General features: G+C 63.2%; 1 protein-coding gene across 7 annotated transcripts in view; it reads left to right on the top strand.

Moving 5' to 3' along the window:
- SEC16A (SEC16 homolog A, endoplasmic reticulum export factor) overlaps positions 1-27,614 on the top strand; it is a 30,088-nt gene extending 2,474 nt beyond the window's left edge. For 2 of the 7 annotated variants that reach the window (XM_070430289.1, XM_070430290.1), the window contains exons 2-31: positions 1,822-5,460; positions 7,073-7,209; positions 9,480-9,574; positions 10,496-10,622; positions 11,049-11,247; positions 11,387-11,567; positions 12,598-12,740; positions 13,202-13,263; positions 13,361-13,499; positions 13,802-14,047; positions 15,145-15,242; positions 15,566-15,647; positions 15,834-15,951; positions 16,124-16,235; positions 16,384-16,489; positions 17,506-17,646; positions 18,426-18,539; positions 18,708-18,900; positions 19,720-19,926; positions 20,136-20,218; positions 20,974-21,123; positions 21,966-22,046; positions 22,400-22,456; positions 22,579-22,690; positions 23,001-23,138; positions 23,421-23,515; positions 24,066-24,140; positions 24,536-24,595; positions 25,256-25,333; positions 26,212-27,614. In XM_070430289.1, the coding sequence (XP_070286390.1) occupies positions 1,891-5,460; positions 7,073-7,209; positions 9,480-9,574; positions 10,496-10,622; positions 11,049-11,247; positions 11,387-11,567; positions 12,598-12,740; positions 13,202-13,263; positions 13,361-13,499; positions 13,802-14,047; positions 15,145-15,242; positions 15,566-15,647; positions 15,834-15,951; positions 16,124-16,235; positions 16,384-16,489; positions 17,506-17,646; positions 18,426-18,539; positions 18,708-18,900; positions 19,720-19,926; positions 20,136-20,218; positions 20,974-21,123; positions 21,966-22,046; positions 22,400-22,456; positions 22,579-22,690; positions 23,001-23,138; positions 23,421-23,515; positions 24,066-24,140; positions 24,536-24,595; positions 25,256-25,333; positions 26,212-26,280 (7,068 nt within the window). In that variant the 5' untranslated portion in view covers positions 1,822-1,890 and the 3' untranslated portion in view covers positions 26,281-27,614. Of the gene's footprint in view, positions 1-1,295; positions 1,345-1,821; positions 5,461-7,072; positions 7,210-9,479; positions 9,575-10,495; positions 10,623-11,048; positions 11,248-11,386; positions 11,568-12,597; positions 12,741-13,201; positions 13,264-13,360; positions 13,500-13,801; positions 14,048-15,144; positions 15,243-15,565; positions 15,648-15,833; positions 15,952-16,123; positions 16,236-16,383; positions 16,490-17,505; positions 17,647-18,425; positions 18,540-18,707; positions 18,901-19,719; positions 19,927-20,135; positions 20,219-20,973; positions 21,124-21,965; positions 22,047-22,399; positions 22,457-22,578; positions 22,691-23,000; positions 23,139-23,420; positions 23,516-24,065; positions 24,141-24,535; positions 24,596-25,255; positions 25,334-26,211 lie in introns of those variants that run through there. The other 5 variants (XM_070430294.1, XM_070430295.1, XM_070430291.1 and 2 more) reach the window with 5 other exon arrangements.
- The last annotated feature ends 174 nt before the right edge of the window (positions 27,615-27,788 follow it).

Here is a 27,788-nt window from a genome sequence, read left to right as displayed (position 1 = left end):
AGGGGGGATAGGCGATGCTACTTTGTAGGGAAGTGGGAGTGTTTGCTTCCAAAACAGTTCTGAGTCCAGGAGTTGAGAAAATAATTGTAAGGGTTTCAGCAAGGAAAACCTTTAAATATAAACCTGTGAGATTTAGATTGTGATAAGATTTCCCTATTAAACGCTGATAGGGATTGGAGCATCCCAGAATCCACTGCGAGTAGAATTTCATAAGGTTACACCCAGAGGGGAGCTGAGAAATCATCATCATTCTCTCCCGTTCGAGATGAGGAAACTGCGTGGCAGAAAGAAGTGGGTGCCTGAGCCACCCCGCGGGGTGCGGCCTTGCGCCCACAGTGGCACCTGACCGGCAGGCCGCTCGGCCTGGGCTCTCTCCTGTCTTAAGCTGCTCAGGCTGGTGGAGGGTCTTCCCTGAAGCCTGAAGGGAGGAGACTGTCCTGGAAGGCGCCCCGGTGCTTGCTTCACGGGTGAGAGAGGCTCCGAGTGTTGTACCCTCAGTCCCTAGAGAAAATGACAGCTTAGCCCAGGCAATGTGGCTCAGGGGTTGAGCATTGAACTATGGAGGTCAGGGTTCGATTCCCAGTCAGGGCACATGCCCGGGTTGCGTGCTCGATCCCAGCGCGGGGCCTACAGGAGGCAGCCGATCAGTGATTCTCATCATTGATGTTCTTCTCTCTCTCCTGTCTCTCTGAAGTCAATAAGAATATACGTATTTTAAAGATGACAGCTCAGAACCAGGTGAAGTCTCCGTGCTGTTCCTACTGTCAGTCGATAAGTCTGAGTGCGTTTCAAATGCTTGTCAATAGAAAGGGTTTCCCATTGGCCTCGGACAGCATGTGTGGGTAGCAGTGGTGAGTTAATAGTCATAGGGCTGGTTTTCAGGCAGGGACGGGAACTTTTATTTGTAAATTGCTTTACTTAAAACACATTCACGGTATTCCCTTTTATCGAGTATTAGAAAGATTACCAAGAACAGTGCATGTCTGCAAAAATGTGGCTGAAACTCCAGAGCTGCTGCCATTTCTCCCGTGTTCACGTTTCCCTGTGATCGTGAAACGTGGTTTGCTGTGAGGGAGAGGGACTGACTCACAGAACGGGTGTCCTAAAGAGACAACTTGGATTTTTGTCTGAAAAACACAAGTCAGCTGTTCAAGATTATACTTAGTGTATCTCATTAAAAACAAGCAACAGAAAACACTGTCTAGAGGATTTTGTCCCTGTTTTCTGTGAGCGTTTTGTTGACACTCTGCCTGTCACTTGGTCACTTAGGTGGGGTGCAGGCCTTCTGCTGAGTCCAGGTCTCCCCTGAAGGTCTGCTTCGCAGCTGGTGTTGCTGTGTACTCGGTAATGCTCTTTCATGGGAGGGGTGGGAGCCCGTGTGAAGCTCTGGCTTTCCTTCGAGACTTGAGGTAGCCTGTATGGCAGGGTGGTGCGCAGTGTGGTCGAGGGGCTGACTCGGGGCCTGGGGACAGGCTCCAGGAAAGGTGGCTGCCCCTGGGGCGTAGCTCAGCCTGATGAGGGCATCACGGAGGCAGCGCCATCTGCGGGTCCTTAGTTGTGTTACAGAGCTGAGTCCCAGAAGAGGACAGTGACTCGCTGAGGCCACTCAGCAGGTCGGGCACGGCCGAATCTGCTCCGTCCAGGGTTCTCCCCTCGGAGCAGGCGCAGTTCCAGACGGGAGTGGAGGTGGGAGAGACGCGCCCCTCAGGACCTAGTGACAGGAAGTCACTGTCCCTCACGTTCTTTGTTCCTAGTTTTCCTGATTGCAGCCAGGGCTTTGGATATGTGAACTTTATGCCAATTTTTCTTTTTCTTTTTCAGTTCAAATTAAGGATAACCTACATCCTGCTTCTCTCTGAAAGTGGCATCTGATCGTGCAGGAGCTCCGCCATGCAGCCGCCACCGCAGGCGGTCCCGCCCAGCGTGGTGGGGCCGCCTCCCGCGGGGAGCCCTCCAAGCATGTTCTGGTCCGGCAGTTCATACAGGAGACAGGCGGCGGCGGGTGCACCGGGGGCTGCGGTAACTGGCCCCCTGCAGCCGGTAACGGACCCATTTGCTTTCAGTAGACAGGCGCTTCAGAGCACCTCACTGGGCAGTTCGTCCAAAAGCAGCCCTCCCGTGCTGCTGGGCTCGGCCCCACCAGCGTTTCTTCAGCACCCGGGACTGCCTGTGCCTCACACGAATGCTGGGGACAGCTCCCAAGGATTCCAGGCGCCTCTGCCGAGACCTCTGTCGCAGCCCCGGCCAGCGGCAAGCCCGTTTTCCAGTGTGTTGACCCCTTCGGCACCTCCTGGGCCCGAGCTGAACAGGAGCGCCCAGGCCACTTCCAGCTCTGAACACGAAACCCAGGCTCAGTACATTCCAGGAGGGGGTTCCAGCACTTCTCATGGCGGCCCCCCACATGGGCACCTGCCTGGGCCTGACAGGCCCCCGAGTGGAGAGAACCCTCACGATGGCGCTGCAGCACCCACCGCATCCCCTTTCTTCCCACAGCTGCATCCGCAGATGCCAGGGCAGTGGGGGCCGGCCCAGGGCGGCCCGCAGCCCTCTGGGCATTCTTGGCCCCGCCCAGAAGGCCCTGTTGCCAATGCTACACCGCAGGCCTCCAGCGTCTCCCGCATCCCCGCTCTGTTCAGCCCGCCTCAGGGGCCTGCCCACGAGCAGCACCAGCCTCCCGCCCCAGGACCTTCGGTCGACGGGAAAGACGGGGCAGCCTCCCTGCAAAGTGGAAACCACTCAGCGAGTCCCTTTGATCCTGAGAACACGTTCAGGCAGAGCGTCCGAGGGGGGAGTGCCGGGGTCGGCCAGGAGGTCAGGCCGAGTCCCGCAGTTAGTCAAGAGCAGGGGCCAAACCCTGCTCTCGGGAACCCCTCCGCTCAGGGCAGCAGCCTGGAAAGCCATTCGCATTGCCCTCTGGGGGCCGCCAGCCACGCCCTGCCAGAAGCAGACTCGGGCACGCTCTCCCTATTCTTCCGAGGCGGAGAGATGGAGAATGAGGAGACCATTTCCTCCAAAAACACAGGCTCCGCGGCTCAGTCTTACTTTGACGGTTTCTCCCCCAGCCCTGTTCTGGGCCCTCCTCCGGCACACGCGGGCGCAGGCGGCGTCTACCAGGCCTTTCACAGAGCCTCCCGCAGCGAGACCGCACAGCAGGGAGGAGACACGCAACCTTACTTTCCTCAGTCTGCAGGCACCCAGCTCGATCAACCAGCCGCTAAGAATGCTGCTGCTGACGTGTGGGGTGACACGGCAGGCACAGGGACTCATGACGCTGGCGGCTTACACTGTGAGAATGTGGAGAACTTGGAGTTCACTCAGAACCAGGAGGTTCTGCCAAGTGAGCCCCCATATTTGGATGCCTCCTCCCCAGGCGATCACCCCAGATATGCACCTCTTCCCGGGCCCCCGGGCCCCAGGCTCAGTGTCACAGGCCACGCGGCAGGCGGGGGCTCAAACCTCGAGGCCCTGGACGTGCCGCTGCACCCCGTGCGGTCTGATAGCGTGTCGTCTAGCTACAGCAGCAAGAGCCACAGGAGTGCGTCCAGCACAGCCAGGCCCCAGGACCTGGGCACCTTCATCCAGCAGGAAGTCGGCAAACCCGAGGAGGAGGCTCCCGGGAGCTTTTTTAAGCAAATCGATTCTTCTCCTGTGGGAGGCGAGACGGATGTGACCACCATGAGCCAGCATTACCACCACAGCCTGTCCCAGCCCTTGACCCCAAGCCCCCCCAAACCTACAGGGGTCTTTCAGACGAGTGCGAATAGTTCTTTTGAACCAGTGAGATCCCACTTAGTTGGAGTCAAACCAATTGAGGCAGATCGTGCCAACGTGGTGGGTGAGGTGAGGGGGAGCCATGCCCACCAGAAGCACAGACCAGCCGCTGCACCGCCCGACGCCTGCCCTGGCAACCTGGAGCAGCCACCAGACAACATGGAGACCCTCCTGCCACCTCAGGCCTGCCCTCTGCCTCTTCCCTCACCCGCAGAAGCCAGTCACCGGCTCCCGCACCCTGGAGGGCCCCCCTTGGAGACTGTGCCTGCGACACCAGAGAAGAGGCCCTCGACCCGGGCCCAGGGAGCCATGAAGTGTGAGAGCCCAGCAACGACTCTGTGGGCGCAGAATGAGCTGCCAGACTTTGGGGGCAACGTCCTGCTGGCCCCTGCTGCTCCTGCACTTCACGTGCCTGGGAAGCCTCAGCCATCCGAAGTGGTTCAACCTCCAGACAAGGGGGTGTCCGGCCAGCGGGCCCGGCCGCCGGGCTGCCTCACCCCTCTGCAAGGCGGGGAGGGCATTGGTGCTTCTGAGAACCTCGAGAACCCTCCCAAGATGGGGGAAGAGGAGGCCCTTCTGTCACAGGCAAGTTCTGGTTATGCCAGTCTGTTGTCCTCACCGCCCACTGAATCTTTGCACAGCCAACCAGTCTTGATCGCTCAGCCCGATCAGAGCACTCACCTGGCTCAGCCCCTTCATTTTCCCGTGTCCTTGTCCCATCCCACGGAGAAGACTCCGTCCTGGAGAGATGCTCGGGTTGGGGACAGATCTGCCGGGAGCAGCCGGGCCGCGGGGGCTGATGCTGGAGAAGCCGCGCCTCTGCCTGGGGTTCCAGCCAGCGCTCTCACCTGCTCGCCTCTGTCTCACTGCCTTGCCCAGAGTAACTTCCCACACGTTTCTGCTCTTTCTGAAACGGTTTCCACTCCACCTGCTAATTTGCTGGTTCAACCACCATCTCATCCAGCACCAAAGAACTTGCTTCCAGGTCAGAAGAGTCCCAGTGCCGAGAGCGCGCTGCCGGAGTTGGTTAGTAGCCCTGCCGGGAGCACAGGCCTCCTGCTGGTGGCGCCCGCAAGCGACGCCTTGGGGCCTCATAGTAATAAGGCAGACCCCCCCAGGAATCGGGAAGAGACTTGGGGAGCCTTAGACTTCACGCTGAATGGGACCGTGGAGAAGCCTGTGAGAATGGATAGCCTGTCCCATGCCTCTGGCCCCGCTGCTGCTCAGCACCCCACCCCGAGTCATCCCAGTCAGCCTGGGCCTGGGGCACGTAACCCAGACCGTTTCTACCAACAGGTGACAAAAGGTGCTCCCAACCAGCGTGGCCCCGAGAGAGCCCAGCAGGAGCCAGCTCCTCCCCCACCAGGGCCCACAGCAGCGCCTTTTGAACCCTCAAACCCAGAAAGTCCACCAGCACCAGGGCAGCCCCAGAACTCGGCCCAGCCACCTGCAAGTACGGCTCCTGCTGACCTGGGTCAGCAGCCGCCACCTCGGCCCCCTCAATCCTCCAGCGCATCGGCCGTGTCCAGCAGCTCGAGCCAGGCAGCCGTGCCGCCGGGCCAGCAGTGGATGCCGCCACAGCCCCTGGACTTGGCGTCCTACTACTATTACAGACCCCCGTACGACGGCTACCCGGCCCAGTACCCCTCTCCATATCCACCAGACCCTGGCACAGCCCCGCTCTACCAGGTAGGCTTGAGCTCAGACGGTTGAACCCTTTGACCAGCGGTCTTTCCTTGCGAGCTCCTTGGCAGGGTTCTGTGGGTTCAGAAGTGACAGGTGGGCACTGCCCGCGGGACGCCGGTTCTGGGCACTGGGCGTGAGAACAGTGCTCCAGCCACCACTGCTCTGCCACGCGGCGCGTCTCATGAAGTCCATGCGGAGATCATCTCAATGCTTGTGTAACGCAGCACCCCCCCTGGTGGGACAGGAAAGCCCTTTGCTTGTTGGCGCCTGTTGGCTGTCCTAGTCCCGCTCGGAGTCAGGCTGGGTCACAGGAGAGCCGCCTGGAGCTGGTGTGTGGTGGTGACATCAGAAACCTCCCTACGAACAGCAGGAAACTAGTCTTTAATGCCTCCTTCAGAAGAAACGTAGTTAGGGGGAAGTTAGGTCTGGCCTGTAACCCCAGTGAAGCCGCGAGGAGGGTGAGAGTCCACCAGCTCCTCCCAGGCCTGGGGAGGCGGCACACGGCCTCACAGCGACGGTGCGGCAGCTCCCAGTGTGGTTGCCTCAGGTTCAGTTGAGTCCTGCCTCCGCTGGAAAAGGGGGTTCCAGGTGGACACGTTTCCTTATTACCTGGCTTTCCTCACCTCTAGTCCAGGCCCAGGGTCCTTCAAGGTCAGCCGAGGCGCGGGAGGGTGGGCCAGGGAGGCTGAAAGCACGGACTCGCCGCAGGCAGGGCAGGGACAAGGGCCGGTGGCCGAGCTGGGGACCTTGTGTTCAAAGAGGTTGGGTCAGGGATGGGCCGGGTCGGCTGATGGGAGACCTGTGCCCTGTTGTGGGCCCTCAGCGTGTGTGTGTGTGTGTGTGTGAGTGTGAGTGGTTGGCTGCACCTCTGACCACTGACACCTGCGCGTGTAGGTTCCCAAGGACTTGACTCCCATAGCAGGGAGCTGAGCTCTGCTGGGAGCCCGGGGGGCCCAGGGAGCACCACGCCCGCTCCAGGTCCTTGGTGAGCGCTGCACAGCGCCCCGGAGTTTGGGCCGGCGGCACCACTCCTGTGGGAGCCGGCACCCCTCTGCCTGTCTCTCTGCCACCCTAGCTTCCAGCACCAGCCAAGGAGCGTGTGCCAGGTAGTGGCAGAGAGGCGGGCTCTCAGGCACGAACTGATTCTGCTTCAGGTCCTCACATGGCAGCCCCTTAGAGGCGGAGCCGTGGCGATCAGTGATTTGTAAGAGGCTGGACGCCTCTGAGAACCAAGTACCCTCCCTCTGGGCTGCCTGTGGCTTCAGGACCAGGCAGATGGAGCCCTGGTTCCTTGGTTTGCTTACCTGGGATGGTGTCCGGGCCAGGGCACAGCTTGAGTCCCGGCACCTCCGTGTTTGAGACCTCAGGAGGCAGAAGCCTAACAGCCCTCACGAGTTGCCATGGCTCCGGGGTGCCTGCTGCGTGCTGGCCTCCCCTGAGCAGGCCGGGCTGGGGCTGGAGGGCAGCGCTGCCTGCCTGGGGCCGTCATCCTGGAGGTTTTCTGTTTCGCTCGGGGAAGTCCCGTGTCCCGTGCCCCTGGGAGAGCCATCCGTGCAGCCTAGAGCTGGTGCCTGCTCCTGGGGGCCTGATGCTGCATAAACCTGTCTTCCCACAGGACGTCTACGGCCTATACGATCCCAGGTACAGGCCCTACGATGGCGCAGCGTCCACCTACGCTGAGAACTACCGCTACCCCGAGCCGGAGCGGCCCAGCTCCCGGGCGAGCCACTGCTCAGACCGGCCGTCTGCCAGGTGATGTTTGTGTTGCTGGCTGTAGTGATGTCCTGATGTGGAGAGACTGTGTGAGGAGTGTCCACCCTGCTGGTTGCCATTTTGTCCATGTGGACAGACTGCAAGATGCGTGTTTACATGGAGGTCAGCACACCCCATGCAGCCATGGCCACGCGTCAGCCAGACCCAGGGCGGGGCCCTGGAGGCACCACTGTCCTCGGGCAGGGTTCCCCCAGCCCAGGCGGCGGTCATCGCTGGGGCGCGTGCGCCCTGGAGGCTCGCTGACGGAATGCTCAGGGTCCTAGACTGGCAGCTTTTACTTTGCGGACTGGTCCCCCCGCAGGCCAGAGTCCACGGTGCTGATGCCAGGCCGGCCTGGGCCTTGGTGCTTTCCCAGCAGCCTCTGTGCCGGCACTCCGGCCGGCTTCTCTCGCAGGCGGACCCTGGCTGGATTTTGCGATTACAAACAAGCATGTTGAAAGAGCCCCGGGCCGCACCTCCAGCCGCGTGAGAACTGGAGCTCAGAGGCCTCCGCTCGGTGCCTGGGGGGGCGGGACGAGGGAGGTGGCTGTCAGGGTTCCAGCTCTGCCGCCTCCCAAAGCCTTCACCTGGCGAAGTAACGCCTCACAGCTGTCGGTGCTACGAGGGCACGTGGTTCCTTAAACGTGGGACAGAGAGGTGTGGCCGCCGGTGCAGGCTTGGTTCACGCACTGCCTTTCAGAACCGTGAGCTCCTTACGCGGGCCCCTCGGTGTCTGGTAGCTGGTCTGTGAGTCTGTGCCATCAGCTGGCCTCTGTCCAGGCCTGAAGAGGGCGCACTGACCTGCGTGTGGCCCAGCGGGCCAGGTGCTCATGTCCTACTGCCTGGGGACCACCCTGCCGCCTGGGCAGCGTCTGACTCGGCGAGAGCTGTGGGCCAGTGTTTTCTTCAACTCTGGAGGCCAGGGGTCGGGAGGCGGGTGGAGCCAGGGTGCATCTGGCTGTTCCGGTTTCCCTTCACTCACCCACCTGCAGATTCATGTGGCGACATTTCAGAGGCCAGAGCTGCTCAGTGTGGAGAGGCACCCAACAAGGCGGGCGGTGACGTGGGAGGTGTGTCCCCGTCTGCCACGTCCGCACCACTCTGGCAGCGCTGGGGAGCAGCCTCCTCGGCCCTGCTGTGGTTGGGGTGCGTGCGTGTTCCCACGTGGTGTGTAGCATCAGTTCGTCTTCGTTGTGCCACTGGGATCACATCCCTGTGGGCGCTGCTCAAGGTGACGTGGGCCTGTTGTTTTTGTGATTGTCTTTCCCACGAATGCGGGGTTTGTGGGGGCGAAGAGGTGCGTGTTCCTGGTTTTGTGCTGCATCAGGTCATTTTTCGGAGACCCCCCCCCCCATGCGTGGACGGGTGCTCTCACCCTGGGGCAGTGAGCGCGGGTGCTGGGCTGAGGCCTTGCACTCCTTCCCCAGGGCTGCACCCACCAAGCCCCAGGCTCAGCTGAGTGAGACACGAGCGAAGTCTGTTTTAAAAGTCAAGTATTACAGCCCTTGCTGGTGTTGCTCAGTGGGTAGAACCCAGCCTGGGGGCTGAAGGGTCCCGGGTTCAGTTCCGGTCAAGGGCACAAGCCTGGGTTGCAGGCTCAATCCCAGTAGAGGGCGAGCAAGAGGCAGCCAATCAGTGATTCTCTCATTGATGTTTCTCTCTCCCCCTCTCCCTTCCTCTCGGAAATCAATAAAAATATATTTCTTTAAAAAATGAAGTATTACCTAAAACTTGCTATTAAAGAACAAAAATGTCATTAAGCCCTTTCAGCAGGTCAGATACCTGATCTTCCTGCTAAATTCCACCCTTTCTGTAATGCAGGTCACAGCCAGGCTGCTCTGTGAGGCCAGCCCGGCCGGTGCAGGCAGGGCCCACGCTGGTCTGCTCTGAGGGCACCAGGCTGGGAGCACTGGGACCCGCCCGGAGGACACGGGCATGGTCTGTGCGGCGGGTCTGGAAGTCGGATCCGACTCCCCTCCACACCCCTTGGCATCGGCTGAGTCTGACATCCACACTCGAGAGCCCTGCTCCGGCGACGGCACTGCGAACGCCACGATCTGTGCTGGGCGCTCGTGTGGTTGTTACCATAGAGGCACTTCAGCGCACTGGGCGCAGGGAATCCCTTACGCTCCTGGCTCTGGGCCTTCTGATTAGGACTCCACGACCAAGGGCTTGGACGAGTGCCTGTCGCCCTGGGCGCAGTCTGTAGGCCGATACTGTCGCGCTTTTCAGAAGTAGGTGGCTTGTTGGTAATCCCTGTGTGGTTTCAGGCAGGGGCCTCCTGAGGGCTACTACAGTTCCAAGCGTGGATGGAGCAGCCAGAGCGATTACGCCAACTACTACTGCGGCCAGTACGACTATGGAGGTACGTCAGCCTGGGACACGCCCCTCGGGCCTTAGGCAGAGTCCCCATTAGGCTCTGTCTTCATCCCAGAGCCACGGTCACCTGCTTCTGGAAGTGATCCTGTTGCTGCTTTTCATCCAGAAGCTGCATCGTGGTCACAGCACGCGTGTCTGGCTCACACGAGCAGTTCTCTGACTTCCTAGAACAGTTGCCAGGGGCCGGGGCTGCCTTTCCTGTCCCTGCGATCGTTCACATTGATCAGAGGAACACGAGCTGCTCCTGGGCTAGTGTGTCTGCCCTGCTCTGTGGCTGCGGGGCTGTGGCTCCGGCACTGGAGGTGCAGGAGTGTCCCCTCGCTGTGGGGGGGGTGGGGGGTGGGGAGGCGGTGCCTCTTGGCCACATGTCCCTGAGCCCTGCTCCTCCCTCTGCCAAGCTGTGTCCTGCTCGGTGCAGAGGGTCCAGGCCGGCAGCCCTCGCTTACCCAACACGGCCCTCCCGCCCCGCCCCGCCCCGCCCCGCTCCGCTCACAGGCCTCTGCCTCCCTTCCACGTAACACACTGGTCAGAGGGCACGTCTGGGGGCTCGGATGGGACTGGCCTTGTTCAAGCAGCCCTTGGGTTCTAAGGATTTCCTCACCCTTCCTAGGCCACATCAGAAGACATGGGAATAAAGCGTAAAGTTACGGGATGAACTGTTCCAAAGTAGTAACTATGGGCAAGAACTTAACCAAGATGTCACATAGCCGGTTTCTCTTCCTAATCATGTGTATTGGGAGGAAAAGCCAGTGGCCACTGGGTGTCACACGGGGAGAGGACTCCGCGAGACCTCCGGCATCTCAGCACCCAGGGTCATGCCTCTCGGGGGGACGGCGAGGCTCCTCGGTGCTGGAGGCGCAGCGTCTCCCGCGAGTGTTGTATCAGCTCGTTAATCCCTTGCTTGCAGATCCGGGCCGCTGGGATCGGTACTCCTATGGGTCTGGGTTCAGGGATCCCCGCCCCTACGACCGCAGGTATTGGTATGACGCGGAATACGAGCCGTACAGGAAAGACAGCTACGCCTATGCTGACAGGTGGGTGAGACACCCTTCGCCGAGGGGGACGGGAATCAGCTGTGCTTTGTAACGCCCCACCAGCTGCAGCTGGGGGTCCCGGGAGCCGCTGGTGTCACGGCCACTGTCTGAAAGGGGCGGGCAGACTGGCCCGCTGGCGTCGCTCACTGTGGGCGCAGCACAAGCGCCTGGGACCGGCTTGCCCTTGTCTCCTCGGTGGCTGTGACCTTGCAGCCTGCTCCCCTGACCCTTCACCCGGGACTGACCTTGGCCCTGGGTTCCAGGCATCCCCTAGGGGCGGGCTCGTACCGTGTCCTGCGAGGCAGGCCCCGTCATGATGTGAGGGCAGCGGGCGCTGAGGACCCGTAGGGCTTGAGTGTTGAGCAGCAGTGCGTCATGCCAGCGGCCTCAGTGCCCTCTCTTGCCTCTGCCCCACTGGCCCTCCAGGCCCGAGAGGTACGACGACCCCTGGAGGTACGACCCTCGCTTCACAGGGAGTTTTGACGACGACCCTGAGCCCCACAGGGACCCCTACGGGGACGACGTGGACCGGCGCAGCGTGCACAGCGAGCACTCGGGCCAGAGCCTGCGCAGCGCGCCCAGCGTGCACAGCCGCCACAGCAGCTTCAGCGCCCACTCGCAGCAGGTGCGCGCGGGCCCACGGGGGGCGGCAGGCAGGCTGTCCACGGCTCTGTGTAGACCCAGGTCCCCCTGCTCTGGCAGCACCTCCAGGTCTGGCTGGCGCTCCTGCGAGCTAACTGCCTGCCGGCTTTGTGTTCCCGAAGAGTCAGGTCTACAGAAGCTGCAATGTGACCGTGGGGCCTTATGAGGCGCTGCCGCCGCCGCCGCCAGGCTCCTTCCACGGGGACTATGCCTACGACGCCTACATGGGCAATTTCAGCAGCGCCCAGGGCTTCCCAGAGTACGGCTACCCTGCCGACGCCGGCTGGCCCGCCGTGGAGCAAGGTGTGTGTGGTCAAGGCCCTGGGTGCCCTCAGGGGCGGGGATGCCGAGTCACCCCTCGGTCGCTTCACAAGCCTGGGGCGAGAAACGGGAGTGAGTTGCAACTGAGGGCATTTGTGATGGCCTGGCCCGGTCCTCCCCGGAGTAGGGACAGCTGTGTCACAGCACGCCCGTCCTTCTGAGGGCCAGGCTGGTCCCGCTGGGCTGGCAGCACCCTCGGCTGTAGCTGGACTCAGGCCGGAGAGCTGTCCTGCCTCTGTCACGGGCACTCTTGTGACTCCCTGTAGCTCACCGCCAGGCTCTCGGGCGGGGCCTCCTGTTCCCATGCCGACCACGCGGGTCAGCAGCCTGTGGCGGGAACTCCGGTTCCCCTAGAAAAGCTGCCCTCGGCTCTCCCACTCCACGCTCAGTCCCGGGGAGGTCTGTTCATGCTGAGTCTGGGAAACTGTGAAAGTATGTGACGTTCTTGAGATAGTATTTCAGTTGCAACCTCACCTGAGGACACGCTTAGAGAGAGAACAGGAGAGAAACACAGCGATGGGAGAGGAACCACAGTGGCATCCGTTGGTTGCCGCCCTCTCCCCCGCCCCCCGCATACGCCCCTCCTGGGGACCAAACCCGAAAATGCCCAGGACTTGAACCCGTGACCTTTCAGTGCACAGGACGTGCTGGACCTGAGCCACCAGGCTGGGCAGCGGCCCTCGCCTTCACTGGGTGCGGTCACGGCCCCGCCGTTGAGGACGAAGGCTCAGGCACGAAGGGTCCCGGGTGCTGCTTCCTGTGACAGGCGCTTCGGGCGGTGTTGAAGAGCTTTTAGATTTCGAGGAGATGGTTTCGTTTCTAAGGATTTAGACATTTCCTAAGCCGCGCTGGAGTTCTACTTTAACGGGGCCCTTAGCCACTAGTGACTTCCAGCTGAAAGTCAGTTCACGTGGGGCCTCAGCCTGTGGGCACCTTGACATCGAGCTGTGGTCTGGCCCCGAGGCCCCAGAGCTGACCCCCCGGCTGTGTCCTGTTCACGTTCTCCCTGCAGCTCCGTCGAGACCCACTTCCCCGGAGAAGTTCTCCGTGCCTCATGTCTGTGCCCGGTTTGGTCCTGGGGGTCAGCTCATCCGCGTGATCCCCAACCTGCCCTCGGAGGGACAGCCGGCCTTGGTGGAAGTGCACAGCATGGAGGTGAGGCCGGGGGCGGCCGCGGGCCCACAGGCCGTGCCTCAGCCTTGTCTGAAAACGGTCATGCGGAGTGTTTCCTCCGTGGACCCTCGGTGGAGGGGTTTTATTTGTTCTGTGTGGTTGTGCGTCTTTTATCTTTGTTTGCGTTTCTGATTTTGAGGGGAGGGCCTGTTGGTGTTCAGTACTGGTGATTTCAGTGACAAGTAGCAAGGTGGCAGTGGGGGTTGGGGTGCCCTGGGGGCCCGTGTGGTGGGCACTGTTTTGCGGCCCACCAGCCTCTGTCACACGTGTTGGCTCAGAGCTCAGGGGGAATGGGTCTCACCGCTTTAAAGGGTGAAAGTCACTGGTGGAGCACCTCGGCCTCCCCGATGGGACAGACCGTCCTCGGGTCAGCAGACACGGGGCAGTGGCGGAGCCTGCCCTGAGCTGCCCCTCCCTGTCCCCCCGTCCCTCCCTGTCCACAGACACTGCTACAGCACCTGCCGGAGCAGGAGGAGATGCGCGCCTTCCCGGGGCCGCTGGGGAAGTAGGTCCCGCCGGGGCACGGGCAGCTGTGGGCACCGCGTGAGTGTGGCTGGGCCGCGGCGCTCATCGCTGTCCACTGAGGGCTGTCCTCCTTTTAGGGACGACACCCACAAGGTGGACGTTATTAACTTTGCGCAGAGCAAAGCCACCCAGTGTTTGCAGAATGAGAGCTTAATTGACAAAGAGTCCGCAAATCTCCTCTGGAACTTTATCATCCTGTTGTGCAGACAGAACGGGGTACGTGTCGTCTTACCTTTAAAACGCCTCTTCTTGGCCTGGAGTCTCAGGGATCCTGTCCCCCACGGCGTGGGGAGGATGTCTGTGCTGGGCCGAGCACGCGGAGCCGTCTCAGCAGTGACGTGGGGAAGGGGAGACAAGCGGGGGTGCAGCTGGGGCGAGGGCAGGTTCGGGCCCACCATGTTGGTCTCTCGGCTCCTGGGCGTGTGGGGGGCGGCGTGCACTGGGCGGCCTGTTGGCGGCCTCCCCCAGAGGGGCCTGTGGGAAGTCCTGTTGTTCTTTCTGTCCCCGCCGCCCTGCAGACCGTGGTGGGCACAGACATTGCCGAGCTGTTGTTACAAGACCACAGGACGGTGTGGCTTCCTGGGAAGTCACCCAACGAGGCCAACCTGATCGACTTCACCAACGAGGCCGTGGGTCAGGCTGAGGAGGAGGAGGAGTCGGTGGAGGCCCAGCTCTCCTTCCTCACCGACAGCCAGGCCGCCACCAGCTCTCTGGAGAAGGAGACGGAGCGGTTCCGGGAGCTGCTGCTCTATGGCCGCAAGAAGGCGAGTTCCAAGGTCTCGGGCGCCGGGGCGTCCTGGCATCCGCCACGTGGGCTTAAGTGCCAGGAAGCAGTGGGAGGGCAGGCCTGCCTGGAGAGCACCGGGCCTTGACGGCCACCCCGTGAACAGGTGTCTGGCCCTGTCATCTCTGAAGGTGTCAGCACCGTCTCCTCACACGTTGCCAGCGTTGAAGTCTCAGTTTCCCTCCTCATTCCCGCTCAAGTGCACGCAGTCGCGCTCGGGCTGTGCCCGCCCATGCAGTACTGTCGGGTGAACACGTGCACGAGACAGACATACAGCCCGTTGTCACAGTTAGGGGTGCGCTCGCCTCTGAGGTGTGCGGGGTGTGGGGGAGCGGTGCCCAGCGGGAATGGATCAGGCACGGCGCGTGCAGAGGCTGCGGGCTGGGGAGAGGCCTCGCACAGGTGCTGGCGCTGTGGAAGTTCTCTGGTGGTGCCGAGTGGAGGGCGGGTCTAGGGTAGAGGGGTCCCTGTGGGCTGTGGGCTCATGCCCAGCTCTGCGTGGCCCGGCGGCAGGGGTCTGACAGCTCCAAGTCCTTGGTGCTTGTGTGTCGTGATAAGCTCAGGTCACGGTCAGAAGTTCTCTGAAGTATTAGGTCACTTGGCTAAGGGGACGCGCTGCCCACGTGGAGAGGCATCATCGCCCGGTGGGGAGGACCTTGGAGGGGGCAGCGCTGCCTCCCGCGTCCTGTGTCTCCTGGCCTGCTTGTTCCAGTTATTAACAATAAGTGTTTAACGTATTGATGTTGTGGAGAGGAGAGAAGCAGGGCCTTGACTCGTTGTTCCCCTTGTTCCTGTGCCCGACCTTGGTGCGTCAGGACGGCGCTCTAACCACCGGGCCGCCCGGCCAGGGCTGCTTGTAACAGTTTGTAAAAGCAGGACCCACGGCCACAGGCACTGTGACGGGGCCGGGCGGGGGGTGAGGGCAGTGGCCCAGGTGTGTTCTGGGGGCCATTGAGGCAAGTGTGTCACCGCAGTCGAGCCCTTTCCTCTTTCCCGGCCACGCAGACCACACGCTCCCCGGTGCCTGACTCGCGTCACATGAGTCACTGCTCCTAGGCTCACTGCGCTGCTTTGCAGGATGCTTTGGAGGCCGCGATGAAGAACGGCCTGTGGGGTCACGCTCTGCTGCTCGCCAGCAAGATGGACAGCCGGACTCACGCCAGAGTCATGACCAGGTACAGACTCGCTGGGCTGGCGGCTTCTGGGCGCAGCCAGCTGGTCCGGCGGCCGAGCCTTGGCAGCTCTTCGAGGCACAGGGTCTAGCTCTCGGCAGAGAAAGCTGGGCCTCCCCTGCGCTGCGGGGCCGCACCCTGTGCACTGCTGGGTGCTGAGCTCTGTCAGACCGCTGAGCGCCTTGTCTCTCTCTCGGGCCTTTAACACTGAGCTGCGTGCGCGCTGAGGGGAGGGAGGCATCGGGCTGATGGTTGAAGGGCTGAGACGGGGCCAGTTGTGTGGGGGAGCCAGGCCAGGTCAGCTTCCTCTCGTGGTGTCTCCCCAGATTCGCCAACAGTCTTCCCATCAACGACCCTCTGCAGACCGTCTACCAGCTGATGTCCGGGCGGATGCCTGCAGCGTCCACGGTCAGTGGTACTCCCGTGGCTCACGCGGCCCCGTGTGTGGGGACTGCTCCGGCGGTTTCATCGCGGGATGAGGCTGCCTTCCTTTCTGCCCTGCCCCTCGCTCCCGGAGCCCGACCCTGCAGGCTGGTGACACCCGGCCCGGGGTCACCCAGGGTAAGGAGTGTCCCGCTGGCTTTCTGTACCTAGTGCTGCGGCGATGAGAAGTGGGGAGACTGGAGGCCACACCTCGCCATGGTTCTGTCCAACTTGAACAACAACATGGATGTGGAGTCCAGGACGATGGCCACGATGGGCGACACGCTAGGTGGGTCCGTGCAGACAGGAGGCCGTGGGCGTGGGGCACGGAGACTGCGTGCAGCGTGTCGGGTGGAAGGGACCGGACTCGCGCGCCTCTGGCATCACTGCCGCTGGCTATTCGCCATCTTTGGTTTCGGGAGAACCCCCGACCGAGACGTGGCCCCCCTGTGTCTCCTCAGCCTCGAAAGGCCTCTTGGACGCCGCGCACTTCTGCTACCTCATGGCCGAAGTTGGATTTGGGGTTTATACCAAGAAAGCCACAAAACTCGTCTTAATTGGATCGAACCACAGGTGAGGAATTGCATAACTGTGTGCCCCTCCCCACCCCGCCCTCCTGTTAACCCAGATCGGAGCCGGGAGGTGGCCTTGCGGCCTGGCCGTGTGGCATGACGTGCTGCTGGGGGACTGGCTCAAATAAGTTCACTCCTTTCCTCAACAGTTTGCCATTTTCAAAGTTTGCGACCAATGAAGCCATCCAGAGGACAGAGGCCTATGAGTATGCGCAGTCGCTAGGCACGCAGTCCAGCCCCATGCCCAACTTCCAGGTGAGCCCCGCCCACAGGCTGGGCACGCAGTCCAGCCCCATGCCCAACTTCCAGGTGAGCTCCGCCCACAGGCTGGGCACGCAGTCCAGCCCCATGCCCAACTTCCAGGTGAGCCCCGCCCACAGGCTGGGCACGCAGTCCAGCCCCATGCCCAACTTCCAGGTGAGCCCCGCCCACAGGCTGGGCACGCAGTCCAGCCCCATGCCCAACTTCCAGGTGAGCCCCGCCCACAGGCTGGGCACGCAGTCCAGCCCCATGCCCAACTTCCAGGTGAGCTCCGCCCACAGGCTGGGCACACAGTCCGGCCCGATGCCCACCTTCCAGGTGAGCCCCGCCCATGGGCTGGGCACACACACAGTCCGGGCCCGATGCCCACCTTCCAGGTGAGCCCCGCCCACAGGCTGGGCACAGCAGTCCGGCCCCATGCCCAACTTCCAGGTGAGCCCCGCCCATGGGCTGGCGAGGCTGCGGGCTGTGGGGTGGAAAATTCTCACGCAAAAGGCAGTGTTTTTGGAAATCTTGGGGCGACATTGATTGGTAATGTTTGAGAATAAACCCTGTTGAATTGAGGATTTTGTTTGTATTTTGGGTCTTAATATTTAAAACCTTATAAATCTCGAGTATTTTGTTTCTATCGGCTATTTTTAGTGTGATGAGGAGTGTTATCTGACCCAGGAGTGAGTGTGTGAGAGTCTGAGCGTGTGTGTGCATGTGTGTGCAGCACTTGCATGACCCTGAGCGAGGAGACTGGCTGTGGGACAGTCCGCGTGGGGCGGGGGCTGTGAGCGTGTGCTGAGCTGCGGCCTCTCTACTTGACCTGGCAGCTCTGAGGACTGCAGAGAAGGACTGTGCTTCCGAAGCTCGCAGTGTCCTGTGCTCTGAACTGTCTCCAGGAGCAAACGAGCTGCCGGGGGCGGGGCCCAAATCGTCCAGGACAGTTCTCAGCTGTGGGGCTGTGGGGCGGCTGCAGACGGGAGGAGCCGCGGGGGCTGAGCTTGTGTGTGTGTTTGCTCCAGGTGTTCAAGTTCATCTACTCCTGCCGCCTGGCCGACATGGGGCTGGCCACGCAGGCCTTCCACTACTGCGAGGTCATCGCCAAGGGCATCCTGCTGCAGCCGCACAGGCACTCCCCCGTGCTCATCAGCCAGCTGGTCCAGGTGCGGTCCTGAGCCGCCCCGCAGCCTGGGGTCAGGGCGCCAGACTCGGGGGCAGAGGTCGGGACGAGTCACACACTGAGATGCTCTCAGGCAGCTGCTGGTGTCTGGCACGTTAGCGCACGAGTCCGTCCGTCTCGCTCCCGTGCAGAGACTGTGCCGGGAGCTCCAAGGCCAGAGCAGAGGTCGGTCCCGCCGTTAGTGGAGCCTGCGGGTCCCACAGCCTGGGTTTGGGTCCTGCTGACCCACTGTGGCCTGGTTTCCCCGCCCTGGGCAGTGAGGCAGCGTGACTGGCCTCAGAACTGTGGACCCTAGACGGGATGGGCCAGCGCCCAGCCAGCGCCACAGCGTGTGTCCCCCTCCCGGAGAATGTGCTCAAGTGACACCCAGGAAGGTTTTGTTATGGAGGCTTCCGGACAGTGTGAGGCCAAGCTTGCCTCATCCGGTCCTGCCCAGGGCCCCCAGCTCCCCCCACCCCCAGCCCACCTCCCCACCCGCTCAGAGTACGTCTGTCTACGTCAGTTCCGCACTTGGCTTGGCCAAGTCCAGTCTGTCGTCAGGTGGCGGTGTCAGGAAGTTCAGCTCCGGGGCCTGGGCCCTGCGGACCCCATGCAGCCACCCCGAGGTCGGCTCCTGTGAGCGTGGCGTCCGGGCTCGCCCTGTGGCACCACTGAGTGGGAGGCCTGCCGCAGAGGCCGCCCGGCCCTGGGTGCGTCTGCTCCAGGTCGGAGCGGCTGTGAAGACACTGGTAGTAACGGGCCTGCCTTCTCGTGTGTCTCCAGATCGCTTCCCAGTTACGCCTCTTCGACCCGCAGCTGAGAGAGAGGCCGGAGGAGGAGTCCTTTGTGGAGCCTGCCTGGCTGGTGCAGCTGCAGCGTGTGGAGAGGCAGGTCAAGGTGAGCGTGGTCCGTCGCGGCTGGCACTTCTCGTGCTGGTTTCCACCCGTGGTGTTGGGCGTGGACAGGACAGGGAAGGCGTGCGGTGTGTGGGAGGGCCTCTCGGGGATGAGGCGGGATGGCTCCCACAGCCTGGCTGCCAGCGAGGCCTGAGCCATTTGTCCACAGGAGGGCGCTGTGGTGTGGCGTCAGGACCCGGCCTTCCCCCAGCGCTGTGCCAGCACCCCCAGCTCCGAGGTGGGACAGTACGATGGGCCAGGACCCGAGCAGCCCTCGCACCCGGGCACCGAGAACCCACTGCTGGTGCCACCTGCGCCCAGCCCCGAGCGCTCTGGCCAGGGTGTGTGGCTGCTGCCGTCAGGTGAGCCTGCGCCGGGGAAGGCCCGCCCCTTTCTCTCGAGACGGCAGCTTCCAGACGAGGAGAACCCAGGGGCGCTTGTTCCTCCTCCCCCCTCCTCCTCTCCCCTCCTCCTCCCCCTCCCCCTCCTCCCCCTCCCCCCTCCCCCTCCCCTCCTCCCCTCCCCTCCCCTCCTCCCCTCCCCTCCTCCTCCTCCTCCTCCCCCTCTCCTCCTCCTCCTCCCCCTCCCCCCTCCCCCTCCCCCCTCCCCCTCCCCCCTCCTCCTCCCCCTCCCCCTTCCCTCCCCCTCCCCCTCCCCCTCCCCCCCTCCTCCCCCTCCCCCCTCCTCCCCCTCCTCCTCCTCCCCCTCCTCCCGCTGCAGCGTAACTATTGAAAAGACTCTGACCAGGGACATTTTCCCCTTCCGCTCCTCCTTCTCCTCCTCCTCCCCCTCCTCCTCCCCCCCTACCCCCCTCCTCCTCTTCCTCCTCCTCCTTCTCCTCCTCCTCCTCCTCCTCCTCCTCCTCCATGCTTATTCATAACCTTGCCGAGCTCAGCGGGTCTCATGGCATTGGATGCCCGGGGGCAGGTGGGTGGCCGGTCTGAGCCCCAGAAGCGGAGGTTGGGTCCTGCTGCTCACGGTGCCTCCCCTCAGCGCTGGCAGGTGTCTGTTCACTGCTCCAGCTGCGATGCCCTGTCTCGGCGTGTCCTGCTGGGTGGCAGGCCCTCCTGTCTCTCAGGGAGGAGCAGGCCGTGCCAATACCGCACCACCGATCGCACCGGGGCAGCTGCAGGGACAGACGTGGCCTCGGCACCTTTGACTCCTCCACTGTCCCCATGCAGCTCCGCCGATGTTCCCCGAGGGCCTGCCCGCCGTCCCTGCCGGGGTGCCCATGTTCCCCGTGCCGCCCCCCGGCCCTGGGGAGCCAGCGCCTGGCTTTGCAGAGCCCTCTGGGCCGGACCCCGCGGCCCGGTACCCAGGGCCTGGCCTGCCACCCAGCGCACCGTCTCTGCAGGAGAGCGCACACCTGCTCCGGGCCCAGGACCCAGGTGGGTCTGCGAGGTGTCGCCGCGGAGCGAGCTGAATGGGTCTCCTGTCCCGGGAGTGGGGCGGGGGAGGAGCCTGCAGGCAGGGCGCTCAGGCCTGGTGCTCAGGTGCATGGAGAGGGTGCGGCCTTCGCATGCCCCCTCCGTGCCGGCTCCCTCTGCCCTGTGCCTGGCGGCTCCGAGGTCACAGAGGCCCTCTCTGCCATTGACAGGAGCGCTGCCCCAGGACCCCCGCGGGAGAGGCTCGCTGGCGGAGCGAAGGGAAGAGGAACTGGGTGGCAAGTCTGAGAATGCGGTACTGGCTCCTCCCACCTCCCTGTGGACGAGGGCGGGGTCCTGGGGCAGATAGCGCTGACTTAGGAGAGGCCCTGGGAGGAGACGCCAGTGGGAGGGGAATGTACTGGTGTGGGAGCCGCTGCTTGAAGGAGGAGCACCGCTGGCGGCCGCTGTGACTGCACCGCACTTTTCTAGGGGCCCCTACGGCCCCCCCCGGCCCTGCACCTGCTCTGCACGGGGCCCCTGCAGTCTCCCCGGGTTCCTGGAAACAGACTCAGCTTATCAGACCTGTTTGGTGTAAATACCACCTGTTTACTCTGATGCCCAGCGGGCGGGACAAATGCTGTCTACAGCCACTTTCTGGAACCTTCTCAGGGTGCCCAGCTCAGCACGGACACCGACAGCAGGCGATCGCTGTCGCTGAAACTGCACTGTGTGTCCTGGAAAAGTGAAAATGAGAGTTAACTATTGAAAACAGACTCTGACCAGGGACATTTTTCATTAAAACGCCCCCGGCTCCCTGACCAGTCTTTACGCTCGGGGCACGTGGAGTCTGTTTCTCCCGACCCAGAGCCCGCCTTGCGGTCCCGTGATGCCCCTCGATGAGCCGCTTGTTCTGTGGGCTGGCTCTCAGGTTGGCCCGGGCGCCGGGCTGCCCTCCCGTCCCGCCTCCTTCCCTCTCCTCTCCTCGCTCTTGCTCTCCGGTCTCTCAGGGATGTTCTGGGGCTCCTGGGCGGTGCCCCAGATGAACCGGTTCCCGCGTTGCTTGGACAGGGCTCCCCGAGGATGCCGCAGGACTCGGAGGCCCCCCCAGCGTGGGGGGGTGCCAACCTGGGGGCCCTGCAGCCTCCGCCTCGGACGCCCGCTCCCGCAGGGAAGAGCCCGGTGCCAGCAGCCAAGAAAGAGCCCAAGGAGCCTAAGAAGGTAACGCGGGCCGCCTCCAGCGGGGCCGGCTCGGTCCCACGGCAGCCCGGGCACCCGGAGGCCAGGGCCAGGCAGTCGTTTCTTCTCTAATTAAGCCAGACCCGTTTTCAGAGGAGCCACGGTGTGAGGGGCACAGTGGTGGGCATTCTGTCTGTGCCCACGTGTCACCCCGCCCAGCTCAGAGCTAGGGCCGTTCCTGCTCCCAGAGGCCCTGCGTGTCCAGGACTGTCCCCTCCCGCCCGGGGCGGCCTCTCTGTCTCACTGAGGAGTTCAGCCTTCCTTGCATTTTGCCTGAAGGAGGCCCGTCCCCCGTGTGGGGCGATCCGTGTGGCTGCCACCGTTCTACTGCCCTTCCGCCCGACGGGCGCTGGGTTTCTCCCCACCGGGCACACCCAGCTCTTCCTGGGCTGGTGGCAAGGGCGCTGTTTCTCTCGGGTGTGGCCCAGGGCTCAGGCAGCCGGTCCAGCTTCAGAAGGCACCGTAGGTGGTGCAGGCCACCCTCCCGGCAGCCGCCCACAGTGGCACCACCGTCCAGGCCCTGTCCCGTGTGCAGGGCGGGCACTGGCGCTCCTGCCGGCCCTTCTGCCAGGCGGTGACACTTGCTGTGCTTGCGTTGGCGTTTCCTGGCGGGGGTGGTGCTTGTTTGTGCCTCTCCATCCTCGGCTGCGTGCGCTGTGCTCCCCCAGGCTCCCTGTGTTGTCAGGACTCGCAGGAGGTCTCCCCACGTGTGGACACAAGTCCGCGTGCTCCTGGCTGTGGGTCCTCAGAGCGGGTCACACAGGCTTGTCCTGTGTCGTTTCGCTCGGACCGCGCCCTCACGTGCTTGTCCTGGTTTGGTTCAGAATGCCGAGTCCTGGTTCTCGCGCTGGCTGTCTGGGAAGAAGAGGACGGAAGCGTACTTGCCAGACGACAAGAACAAGTCGGTGGGTGTCGCTGGAGGGGCCCCCGAGGGCTTGGTGGGTGTCGCGGTGGCGTGTCCGGCAGCGTTGTCGGCGCTGTATTTCAGCTTCAGAATGACGCACATACGTGTCCCTCCAGTCCGTGTCACAAAGTAGTCAGGCTGGCCCAGTGGTCAGCCAACTGCGGCCCCTTGAGTGTGGCTCTTCCACAAAATACCACGTGCGGGTGCGCACGTACAGTGCAATTGAAACTTCGTGGCCACACTCAAGGGGCCAAAGAGCCGCATGTGGCTCGCGAGCCGCAGTTTGCCGACCACTGGGCTAGCTGCTCCGCTGTGCCCGCTGACCTTGTTCTTTGCTTTTCGCAATCACGGCAGATCGTCTGGGACGAGAAGAAGAACCGATGGGTGGACACCAATGAGCCGGAGGAGGAGGTTCGTTGGGGGGTGGGGGGCTCCTTGTGCCCGGGAGGAGCCCTGCCTCCGAGGCTCTGTCTGTGGCGCGTCCAGGCCTTTGGGCTCGTGAGCAGGTTTCTGAAGCCACTGTCCCTCCGCAGAAGAAGGCTCCGCCCCCACCCCCAGTGTCGCTCCCCAAGGCTCCGCAAGCTGCCGCCCCTGGGCCTGGCGGGCCCCCCAGAGCCTCTGTGAACATGTTTTCTAGAAAAGCAGGTAACAAAGTCAGGCCAGAAGTGGGCGCTGGTTTGAATAACCCATGTGTCCTGCAGCCGTGCTGGGGACTGGGTCCTGAGTGGGACTGCAGGGGGTGCCCGCCACCCCCTGTGGGCGAGGGGTGCAGAGCAGGGTGGAGGGGGGCCCTCGCCCGGGGCAGGTGCCAGCAGAGGCGCACCGCGGGGGGCCGTCCCGCAGCCGCTCGGTGGGACGGGAGAGGTTCCTGCGGCTCCTCCTCTGCCGCGGGGAGGAGGCCGTGGGAGCGGGCGGTGGCACGCCACTGACTGCCGCCTCCCACCTCCCACCGTAGCCGGGAGCCGAGCGCGCTATGTGGACATCCTCAACCCGGGCGGGTCCCAGCGCACCGACCCGGCGCTTGCCCCCGCGGACCTCTTTGCTCCACTTGCCCCGCTCCCGATCCCGGCGCAGCTGTTTGAACCAAACCCAGGTAGGCAGTGTGGGCGGCACGTCTGCAGTAGCCCACGCCTGCCCTGACTCCCCGAGAGCCGCTGGCCTTACTCTCCCCGGAGAGGAGTGCCTCATCCCTCCCTCCTCGCGTGCCCTCCTCCTCGCGTGCCCTCCCTCCTCGCGTGCCCTCCTCCTCGCGTGCCCTCCCTCCTCGCGTGCCCTCCTCCTCGCGTGCCCTCCCTCCGCGAGTACATGCGTGCGGGTAGGTGGACACGGCCAGCTGCTAGGATGTGTCAGCCCCTCCCTGCTGTCTCCTGCACAGACGCAGAGGGAGCCCCACCTGCAGAAGGGTCTGGCAGGGAAGGGCAGGCGCCAGCTGGGGGTCCAGCCCTTCCAGAACCTTCCTTGGAACCGCAGGTGAGCGGGCGCAGCGGGACAGGACAGGCCCCGTGGGGGTTTGCCTCCTCCCTGGCCAGGAGCGGCTCTTGATCATCTGTGGGCATCCCCGGGACACCTCTTCTGTGCGCGGGCGACCTTCCAGTGGGAGCTCACATTGTCACCACGTGTGGGACGTGCTGGTGTCTCAGAGGTCCCGGCAGGAAAGGTGTTTCCTGTGGAGGACTTGACGGGCAGGAGAGCGGTTCAGAGTGTGGGCTCTGAAGTCGGATCAGCCGGTTCAGCCCTGGTCCCCGCTAGTCAGTGTGTGAGATGTGGGAGTCACTTCCAGGCTCAGGTTCCTTCTCAGAAACGGGATACAAATCACAGCAGGCCACAGGCACGCAGTGGGACACGGGATGGTGATGTCTGGTGCACACACATGGGTTCTTGGCTCCACTTCTCCGAGGAGCCCGCCGTGGAGCAGGGCAGCCTGTAGCCTGGACCCAAGGAAGGCGCCCTGTCACCCGCCCCTGCGGGAGGCTCGCTCACTGACCTTGGTAGTTGCTGCATTTCGTGTCCTTCCCGGCAGGTTGTGAGCCCGGCAAACTCGCTCCCTGCTTCTGCACTGGCCCCCTGCCCAGTGGACGGTCCCCAGGGGGGAGAGGTAAGGGCGCCCCAGAGTCTCTTCCTGTGAGAATGAGTGTTAATGGGCAGAACAGGCAGTTTAAACGCTTTCACAACTTGAAGAGTTGCTGATTCCTAAGTGCAATCGCACTGTTGTGAGCAGAGTCCCTGGGAGGGGTTTGAGGTCACAACCCAAGCTCTGCCCGCAGCCTGGCACGCCGATTGCTGCATTCCTCAGGGTCCGGCGGTCGGCGGCTCTGGCCGAGACCCGGACAGACCCCCCACTAATGTGTCTTAACCAGACCTGGGCGTTAAACCGGGCCTGCGAGGCTCGCCCGCCTCTTCCCCCTGGAGTTCTCGTGGCTGGTAAAGCTCTGGAGCTGCTCCCCGGCTTGGAGCGCGGCGCATTTACTGTCTGTTCTCGCTGTTTTGTAGCTTTCGCGCTGTAGCTCAATGAGCTCACTGTCCCGTGAAGTGAGCCAGCACTTCCACCAGGTACCCGTGGCTGGCGGTTCTCACTGAACACAGGGCTCTACTGGGTCACCTTCGTGTTCCTTCAGGGCGCGGTGCTGGTGGCTCACTAACGTCACCCAGGTGTCACCCAGCCGCCACATCACTGGGATGCAGGGTTCCTTTCTTCCAGCGTCTCGGCGAGTGTCCACGTGCAGACGCACTGACCATTGAGTGGACCCCAACGTGCCAGGGGTGGGGGATTGTAACTGCACTCCCTGAATTGGCTTTTTCCAAATCGTTGGCCGTGGGCGTGGCCTCGCTCTGGGTCGGTGCTCATCTGGAAGGAAGAATTCCTCTTCTGCTCAAGCACAAGCAGGTTCACGCTCAGCCGGGCGAGTGCAGGCGACAGCTGTCCTGTGGCCGCGCTGGGAAGGGAAGGAAAGGAATGCTGCATCTTCGTGTCGCGCGGAGCCAGGCTTGCCCGTCACGTGGCCTGTAGTTTGCGTGTCACCGCACTGGTTCCGCGCTGGACACTAGATGGCAGTCGCTGCCGTGCCTGCTGGCTGCTCACCGCACTAACGCTGCGCGCGCCTGGCCGCCCGGTCGCGAGCTCTCTGCATGCTGCTTTGCGGCTCACCCCAATAGTGTCTGTGCTTGTGGCTGTGACGTCGTCTGTTGAGCTGCGCTCTCTGTGGTTCCCAGGCTCCCAGTGACCACCCCCCGGCAGAGGCGCCCCCCGGGGCATCCGTGACCTTCTACAACCCTGCACAGTTCGCACAGGTAAGCTGCGCGGTCTCCTGGGCGGGAGTGGGAGGCCCAGCGCCGGCTGGGCCACGGCCTCGGGTCCTGCCGCTCCTGCTCCTGCTGCTGTGCCCACTGCGGTTCCCTGGCTGCGCCGGCCGTGCTGCGCCACCTGGTGGCCATGTCCTTTGTCAGGGTGTTCTTTTAAAAAAAAAACATATTTATTGATTTTAGAGAGGAAGGGTGTTCTCCACTGCTCCCCCCACTCCCCTCCCTCCCAGGCTCTTGCCTCTACAGCACAGACTGGCTGCCGGGTGAGGGGAGCTGGGGGACAGGCATCTGCAGAGCTCTGGGCACAGAATGGAAACCACCTGCGCCCTGGGGCACACCCTGCCTCGCCTCCCGGTGTGCCCAGCCTCCTTACTCGGAGCCCGCCCTGCTGCCCTCTGCGTTGGGCAGCTGCCCAGGAGGCCCTTTCTTGGCCTCTGTTCCCCTCCCCCTCCCAGGGCCAAGGCCTGTTTCCGCCTGGGACCTGTCTGTTTTCCCCTTCAGGATGGGGTGGTGGCTCTCCCTCCTGGACCTCGATCTTGCAGCTCACCCTCCACAGGAGCCCTCAGCCTGCACGTCAGTCTGGTTTGTGAGGGAGCAAGTCGGTGCCTGTCCTTCTCCTCAGATGCTCAGCCCTTGGGATTGGCTCCCTCTGAGCCCCTAACAAATGGCTACACCTTCTAAGGAACCCCAGGACCTGACCCTGACGTGGCCCGTGGTCGTGGCTGCAAAAACGGGGCAGAGCAACCTGCCCTTTGGGCGTCGGGGGTGCTGGCCTGTCACCCCGGCCCACGTCGCAGCACCCTGAGCCCTCACGAGGGGCACCCACCTCGGGGCGGGCGGAGTCAGTGCTGTCCATGTCGTTTCAGGCCTCGGCCACCTCGGGAAGCGCCAGGCCTGGGAGGATTGGCCAGAGGAAGTACCCGGTGCTGAGGTAGATGGCCCTGCTCCGTCAGCACTGGGACCTGAGCTTGCTCTCCACCGACACTCGGCTGACCGCCCGGCCTCCCTCCTGTGCCCGATGGACACGCAGTAGAGCCACGTGCTCGCACCTTGTGAGGAAGAGCTGCCGGTACCCCACAGCTCCCAGATCCGAGGACAAGAGGGACCTTCGGCTCCCCTTCTGCCTAAGAATGAGTTCAGGATAAGCCTTTGTAGTCACGTAGGAATGTCATGCTGAGCGCAGCCGGACGCCCTTTGCTGCTGGGGAGCTGAGCTGCCGGGACTCGGGCGTCTCAGGCTGATGGCGAGTGGCTGCCAGGTTCATCCCAGTTCTAAGACGCTGGAGGGAAGAGCAGGCCTGACTGAGCAACCCCGCCGCGGCGTCCGCAGCCCTGACGGCAGGCGCTGGCGGGTGCCCACCAGCCTCTGAGGGAAGGCGGCGCGCCGTGGTCAGTGTGGTGTGCTCCCCCCGCAGCAAAGGCGTGTCTGCGGCCCAGCAGGACCACGAGGGTCCCTGCCACCTGGAGCCTGGCTTTGTCCCCCGTGAGGGAGAAAGAGCCACGGCACAGCCTGGGTTCCAGGTGCCTGGTCCTCGCCGACCAGCCGGTGTGGAAGCCGTGACTGGACTCCCCCGTTGGGCTCAGTGAGGCCTGGCTGGGCTCCGGCAGAGCGGCTGTGTGGTGGCCAGCTCTGCGCCATCCAGCGACGTGCCCTCACCTGGCTGGCACTGTTGGCCACATCTTGACGAAAGTGGCTTAAAATACCTTCTTGACAGAAGCTCCTGAGGCTGATCTCTGCCCTGGTTTCCCCACACCGAGCCGGGCAGGGCCGACCTGCTGCTCGCCGTGCGAACCTGCCAGGGCTCCTCCCACCGGACTCCCTCCAGCTCTACCTTCACGGCGGTTCTCAGAACCACTCACCTTCTTGTTAAGCCTGCAGGGCTGAGGGCAGGTGGAGATATTTATAAAATCACTAGGAACTAATTCTGTAGTTCGCCTGGTATTTTAAATCTCAGCGGAGGGTCATGGGAATGTGGCCTCGGCACAGGTCCTTCGCTTTCCGGGTCACGTGACCGTCTGGGGCGCCCACAGGTGTGATGGGACCCATGTTCTTTCGCCAGGAAAGGCCCGGCCTCGCTAGGGTCCCGGGGTCCCTGTCCAGGGGCTGGGGTTCCTGGGGCCTGAGACCTGCTGCCCTCGGCTTCTCCAGCCCCTTGTTCTGTTAGCGACTTGGTTCAAGAAGCTTCCCCGGAGGGGCTATTTTTCCTAAATGCAAATTGTTACACTGCAAATTGTTAAATAAAGTATTTTGCGCTCGGCGCGCACCTGCTTGTTAGCTGATTGGAGTCAGTGAGCCTCCGGACCGGTGGCCTGTTCGGCTGCTGTCAGGCCCCTGCGGGGCCACGTTGCAGGGGCGGTGACCGCGGCCGCGGGCCTGTCTTCCAGGCTTGGGCCGAAGGGGCCCCTCTGTGGGCGGTGGGTAGGCCCTCTGACCCCGTCCGCCA

This window comes from Myotis yumanensis, unplaced genomic scaffold (assembly GCF_028538775.1).
Source record: "Myotis yumanensis isolate MYYU_CA2020_CCGP unplaced genomic scaffold, mMyoYum1.0.hap1 SCAF_12, whole genome shotgun sequence".
Lineage (NCBI taxonomy): Eukaryota > Metazoa > Chordata > Mammalia > Chiroptera > Vespertilionidae > Myotis > Myotis yumanensis.
This window is presented reverse-complemented; position numbering and strand designations above follow the sequence as displayed.